This window comes from Ixodes scapularis, unplaced genomic scaffold (assembly GCF_016920785.2).
Source record: "Ixodes scapularis isolate PalLabHiFi unplaced genomic scaffold, ASM1692078v2 PGA_scaffold3__209_contigs__length_174095766, whole genome shotgun sequence".
Taxonomy (NCBI): Eukaryota; Metazoa; Arthropoda; class Arachnida; order Ixodida; family Ixodidae; genus Ixodes; species Ixodes scapularis.
Window position 1 is genome coordinate 137,296,968 of NW_024609868.1, and position 7,070 is coordinate 137,304,037.

Sequence of the window (7,070 nt, forward strand, 5' to 3'; positions counted from 1 at the left end):
TTTTGGCAACCCTGAAACTATCGTGTCAGACAATGGTACTCAGTTCACGTCACGGGAGTTTAAACAGTTCACACAGGAAATTGGCTCCCGTCACGTCCTGACAGCTGCCTACCATCCAAGTTCAAATGGTTCAGCCGAACGCTTTGTACAGACCCTCAAGAACGCCCTCCGTAAAACAAAGCAGAGTGCGCCTTTGCTTATGAAGTTGCAGATGTTTCTGCAGAGCTACCGCAACACGGCTCACGCCACAACGAACGAGTCACCCGCCAATTTGTTTTTGGGGCGACGTTTGCGCAGTCGCCTAAACGTTGTAAAGCCTTCTGTGGGGGAAAGGGTAGCCCGAAAACAGTTCATGCAGACTGCAAGCCGGCGTGGGCACGATCGTGACTTTGCCGTTGGTGATCATGTGCTCATCCGTAACTACTGTGGCAAACCCAAGTGGGTGCCTGGAGTGATTCTTGCGCAGCATGGCCCTGTTCCCTACCAAGTACGCGCCACCACCTCCAGAGGCAGCTTCACCTGGCGTCGGCACAAGGACCAGCTGCTAAGAACTCCAAGCCTTGCCGACGAGGACGCTGACCAGGAAGGCACAGAGTTCTTGTTGGTTCAACCGAGCGACAACGCACCCCAACCATCGTCCTCGTCATCTACTGGCGGAACTGTCCCAGCCGAAGCAGCACAAGCGCCTGCTGCCCGACGGTATCCGGCAAGAACCCGGAAAGCTCCCGAAAGATTTCAAGCCGGATCTTAACCTTTTTTGAGCGTGTTCAAATAAAGAGGGAGGAAATGTCATGTCTGGGCGCGCGCCGCCGATAACAGAATATCGTAGTACGGCGCATGCGCCACTAAATTATAAAAAGCGGTGCTCCGCTGGCTACCGCCTTCTTTTGCTCAGTTACCCCCCATCCATGAGCATGATGGAATAAACCTGTCCTTTCACCTTTGGAAACCTGCTTGTTCCTCGCTTCTGGCCGACACACAACACCTTTCTTTGCCACGTCTCCCAAATTCGAATTGCGAGATTGACTTTAAATATATTACACTCCATCGATCTTCACTATCTTCACGATCTTCACCATAGGCTGATTGCAAAGCCTGGTCTAGACAGTCACAAGTTTTTACCGAATTCAATAAAATTACGTGTCCATACATTCATATTACTTTCCTCCACGTTTACGAAGTTGTATCCGAATTCTAGATCACCCTTCTTCACCACGTGTCCCAAATTCAAAGTGATAAAAAATTAGCATAAATATATTAACTCGATATAAAGAAATGTCCCTAAAATCAGGCTGATTGCAAAGCCTGTACCTGACAGTCGTGAATTTTTATCGGATAAAATACAATTACGTGTTTCAACGTCCAAGGAATATTGTCACGAAGGAACAGGCGAGGAAACAAAGAATAACTGGAGGAAACCGAAGCGTTTAATGGGACGAACTTGTGCCCAAGAATAAAAAAAAAGTAAACAGAAGATAACAGAAGAGCGCCGCCGGCCTTGAAGTCGGCGTAACAGCAGAGTCGAACGCTGGGCCGAGACTGACGCAGGTCGCCACGCGGAGCCCCTTTTGTACACGCGGTGGCTTCTGGAACAATCGACCTAGAAGATGCGGCAACTAGAACATTCGCACCTCGAACAAGCAAAAGAGTTCTCGAATTCACCAGAACATTAAACTAGAAGGATATTGTCACGGATGACAAGTGACGAGGCGGGGAAGGACTGAGTAAACTGAACGTTTAATGGGGCGAACTTGTGCCCTAAAATCAAAGGAGAAAGAAAGATAACGACAGAGCGTCGCGGGCGCCGAAGGCGGCGAAGCAGCATAATCGAACGCTGAAGCGAAAAACTGACTCCGCTCGCCTGGCGGAATCCCTTATGTACCCTCGTGGGTTTCTGGATCGTTCGGCGTAGGGTGCGCACAGGTCCTGGAAACCCTTGAAAACCCTTGAATTTAAAAATTGGGTTTTCAAGGCCCTTGAAAGTCCTGGATTTTTTGCTAGACCTTGAAAACCCTTGAATTTGAAAATTTGGTTTGCAGGGCCCTTGAAAGCCCTTGATTTTTTTGGCTAGACCTTGAAAATCTGTGAATGGCTATCTATTAAAACAAATTCGGGTATGTATTGTTTATTTTTATTATGCTTATCGTTTTTGTTTCGTTTTGGTCTAAGTTATCTCTATTTGTTTAGATTTAGCCGATATTCATTGGATGGTTGGCCACATTGGAGCAGACCGAATCCAATCTCATCCGGGCACTGTTTCCGCCATTGGCCTCATGTTTTGTCGTCGGTCGTTGCAAAATGCCCGGCAAAAGCAAGTTTCAAGGTGCGTGGCTGTGCAGTGATGAATATAAGGACTGGGTGGCGCCAGATACGACAAATCAGCATCGTGCAAGATGCAAGCCGTGCGGAAAAACTTTCGATGTCGCCGCAATGGGCGAATCGGCATTGAAGAGCCATATAAAGAGCGCTAAACATACCGGCATCATGAAGATCGCAGCCAACAGCTTGGTGCACAATTACCTGGCTCCGGGCACGTGTGAACGATCCGCTGTCCCGCCTCCACCGCAGTTGCCAAACATAAACGCTGCTTGCAAGACGCACGAGTTGGTGACAAACGCCGAAGTGTTGTGGATTCTGAAGGTCGTCACATCCTACTGTTCTTACCGCTCATCATCACAATCGGGCAAGTTGTTCCAACACATGTTCCCAGACAGTGAGGTGGCAAAAGCGTTTTCTTGCGGAGAAAAGAAATGCGCCTATGTGACGTGCCATGGACTGAGACCTTTCTTTCTAACGGCCTTGCAGCGGGAAATCGACCAGTGTGAGCACTACGTGGTGCTTTTTGACGAGTCTTCAAACGACTATTTGCATCGCAAACAAATGGATGTGCACGTAAGGTGTTGGGACTCGTCTCACAAGGTGACAACAAGGTACTACAACTTGGTGTTTATGGGGCACTCCACGGCCGAGGACATACAAGAAAAGCTGTTGAGCGCACTCGAACCTTTGCCTCTTGAGAAGATCCTTCAGATATCGGTGGATGGTCCCAATGTCAACTTGAAGTTCTTTAAGAACTTCCAAGTGCACCTGCAAGAAGCGTACCAAGTTCTGTGTGTGGACATTGGCACCTGTGGCCTCCACACAATGCACAACGCCTACAGGGCAGGCGTTGCATCAAGTAGGTGGGGATTAGATTGCTTACTGTCTAGTCTGAGCGCACTGTTTGAGAGCTCTCCAGCAAGGAGGGAAGACTTTACAACAGTCACTGGGCAGGAAACATCTCCCCTAAAGTTTGTTCCTCACCGCTGGGTAGAGAACGTCGCGGTAATTGAGAGAGCCTTGTTGTTGTGGTGCGACATCAAAAAGTTTGTTGAGGCTGCAAGAAGCAAAGAAGTAAACCTGCCAAAATGTGGATCTTTTCAGAACTTGGTTGAGTTCTGCAGCGACTCTTTGGTGCCGGCAAAGCTCAACTTTGCACTGGGTGTTGCCATGGCACTCAAGCCATTCCTAACAGAGTATCAAACAGATAGACCGATGGTCTTCTTCCTTGCAAGAGATTTGGAAACTGTTGTCCGGAAACTGCTAACAAGGTTTCTGAAGTGCTCAGTCTTGTCAGCATCAAAAGGACTCACCGGCCTCCTGAGGGTGGACATTGAGAACCCGGACAATCATACTCCAATTGAAAAGGTTGATGTAGGCCATACAGCTGAGCAGATCGTCAAGAAAACCAAAGCCAGTTTGAAGGACGTGTTTCAGTTCCGGATGGAATGTAAACAGTTCCTGATCGCCGTGGCAAAGAAAGTCCTAGAGAGAAGCCCCTTGAAATTCCCAGTGGTTAGCGGCCTCTCCTCATTGGACCCACGACAGATGTGTTCAAGGCCAGATGAGTGCCTTCCTGGTTTTAGAAAAGTGTTGGACGTCCTCATCACCGCAGGGAGGATGACTGATCACCAACGAGACACGGTACTGGCACAGTACACCGAGTTCTTGCAGGAACAGAAACATCACCTGCGACTCTTTGAAAAGAGCGTGAACAGGATAGATGAGTATTTCTCTGAGCTCATGAAGTTTAATCCATCGTATACAGAGCTCTGGAAAGTAGTTAAACTCTTGCCTGTCCTAAGCCATGGACAGGCAACTGTGGAGCGAGGGTTTAGTGTAAACCGCCAGCTTTCGGTAGAGAATCTGAAGGACCTTTCCTACGTCTCTCAACGGATTGTGTGTGATGCAGTGGAAAAGGCAGGTGGTGTCCTCAACATCCCACTTACGAAAGAACTGAGGACTGCTGTGTCAGCTGCGAGACAGCAGTACAGTGCATATTTGGAAGCAGAAAAAAAGAAGCAGCGTGAAGATGTGAAGCAGGCAAAAAAGCGCTGCATTGATGAAGAGATAGACACCATGAAAGCAAGAAAGAGGAAACTTGAAGCAACTATAGCTGATCTCACAGCCTCAGCAGATGCCTATGCAGAAAAAGCAGAAAAAGCAAATGACCTCACATACATTGTAAAATCAAATAGTCTTAGGAAAACTGCAAAAAGCAAGGGCGAGGAGCTGCTTAGCATCAGCCAACAAATACAGGAAAAGCTGCAGGAGCTTCCCTGAAGTTACCACAAGTGGTTTTGCAAACAATATTTATTTTGGCTTAGTGCAATGCAAACAAGTTTGCAAGAAATATTTTTTTCTTTTTGTTTAGTGCAATAAAAATGATACCTACGATCTTTTGACATGAGTGCTTTATTGAAATCTGTCATGTGTGGCACCGAGTTAGGTCCTTGAAAATACTCCCACAGGGCCTCGAAATTCCTTGAATATCCTTGAATATCTTTCTTTGAATCCCGTACGAACCCTGGTAGAAGGTTCGGCGCGTAGAACATTCTAACCTCGAATCAGCAAGACGGTTCTCGAATTCACCAGAACATCACATTACAGCGTCAACAAAAATGTGTAGCCGCGGCCACGATTTGAACCCTGGCCTTCTGCGTGGAAGGGAAGCGCGATTACCGTTAGGCCACACAGCGCTGCATACTTGGCCAGCTGCGCGCGCGGCAATATGTAAACAAAAGCGTATCTCCCGGGAATAAAACCCTGACTCTTCGTATGGTAGTCAAGTATGATAAACGTTGGGCCACGGCCACACTGCCTACTTGGCTAGCTTTGCGCGCGGCAATATTCCTTCTCCGAACGTGCTTTTGAAGCTCTCTTACCATTGAAGCTTAGCGGCCACCGTTAAAAAGATCAGTAAAATTGTCATAGTAAAACATCTGATATTTAGTGCTTGCTTTTTGTGAGTAACGGGTTTCAAACTGTTCATTGCGAAACTTGATAGGTATGGGGAAGATTTGTCCTTCGACTCGAATATTATTTTTGAAAATATACTTTATTTACATGTAAAGCAGAAAAGTTACAGTTGAAATTATCTTGAACTGTTCGTGTTAGATTCAATGGTTTACCTTTGACTATCGATTAATACTGTGTATTATTTTGTTGTAATAGAAAGTCTAGTAACCGTGGCTGCAATTGCTCACGGGTATTGCAATTGAGCAATTGCTCACTATACCCTTGAGCAATTGCTCACGGGTATAGTATTAAAAAATGCACCATTCTACCTTATGGGATTCCTAAATGTAGTATTTTGGTAATGGTTCTTACCTGCGGGTTACAGTACAAAGTCTGTTGGTCCTTCTTCGACAAGTGCAGTACGCTCTAGACATCGTCGCCCGATCGGTCCCTCAAAAATCGCACGATGGTTTAAACGGTGACGAGAGTCTTACTGTTCCTGGTGCTACAGCGGGCACGCGGCGGCCCCTGCTCGTCGTTGGCGGCCGTCCCTGAACCGGTCACGTCGTCTCTGGCTTGGTCCTCACCACAGGGGTTGGGAGCATCGTCCATGCACGGCTGGTGTTGAGCTCGTCCCTCGTGCACAGTTCCCTTTCGCCCGCCACGCGCTTTCTCCCGTGCGACGCAGCCGTTCGACACAGGCTCCGGAGCCCGGACTGGGAGAGGTCGAAGAATCAGCGAGCGAAGTAGATGGAACTGGGGCAGCCTCGATTCTGGGTATGACGGTGGAACCGAGACGACTGGTGTGGTGACAGGATGTTCGGGGGGATCGGCCGGCTGGAAAGCGCCCAAAGCGGCAGGCGCTAGGGGGTCAGGACTATCCGTCTGCAACAGCTGCAGTTCTGCGACCATGTTCTTAGGGGGTGACCTTGCCTCCAGCAGTTCGTGATGGAGCCGTGACGCCTCTAACCGTCACAACACCTACGTATTTGTATATACGTTGTTGAGGGTTATTTCGAATTGAGAAGCCTTGTGAATATTAACAGTTTTAGTTACAGGATCAGGTTTGAAAAAACAGGGCGAATAGCTCACGGACAAGAAGGAGAGAGCACACAGGACGAGGCGCTGACTATCAACTATATATTCAGAAGACAAACAGAGAAATTCACGCGAGGACGACTTCTTTGTCCTCTTCCACCAGTCATCCGCCATTAAGCACGCAACATTGTAAATCATATCAAATTAAAACACACCAGTAGATTAAGGTGCAACCCCACCGTGCATTACGTTTTGGTGCTTTTCCGACGGCTTATAACTTTCTTTCTATGTATCTTACAATTATAAAGTTAGTGTCAATTTAAAGAGCAGTTTTTCAACAAAGCTTTAATGTCTTGATATCACGATTATTCTTAGTTGTTAGTTAATTATTTGGATTCTAATAGACCACGGTCTCTAATATTGAAAAAATTATTTCTCGAGTTATAACGTCCCATCGTCCACGATATTTTACGTAAGCGTTCGGTTAGATGTAATAAATTAAAAAAAGTAAGCAACGAACTTTACAGATAATGTATATTTTAAAATAAAAAATAAAGTTTAAAATTGTAATATTTTATGGCGCTATAAAAGCGGAATCACGTCAACTAATCAAAATAACGAGACATTAAATTATGAAGCATCCTTCGATATTACATTTTCCAGAACTTCCATATCGATATATTACACGTTAAGAATGTTATAAGACCTCAAACTTTTCCCATTCAGTTACGGCGAATTGTAGTTTCTTTATATAA

At 46.5% G+C, this 7,070-nt stretch overlaps 2 protein-coding genes across 2 annotated transcripts; both read left to right on the plus strand.

The window, feature by feature from the left end:
- Positions 1-208: 208 nt before the first annotated feature.
- LOC115325255 lies at positions 209-751 on the plus strand (the record flags this gene model as incomplete). The annotated part of the gene is made up of 1 exon (XM_040222115.1): positions 209-751. A coding segment is annotated over one exon (543 nt), but the record flags the coding sequence as incomplete, so codon positions are not given.
- A 1,547-nt stretch (positions 752-2,298) lies between these two features.
- On the plus strand, positions 2,299-4,602 carry LOC115310213. Its single transcript, XM_029968517.2, has one exon. It carries the CDS (start codon positions 2,299-2,301, stop codon positions 4,600-4,602), a length of 2,304 nt encoding a protein of 767 aa, XP_029824377.2.
- Positions 4,603-7,070: the final 2,468 nt, after the last annotated feature.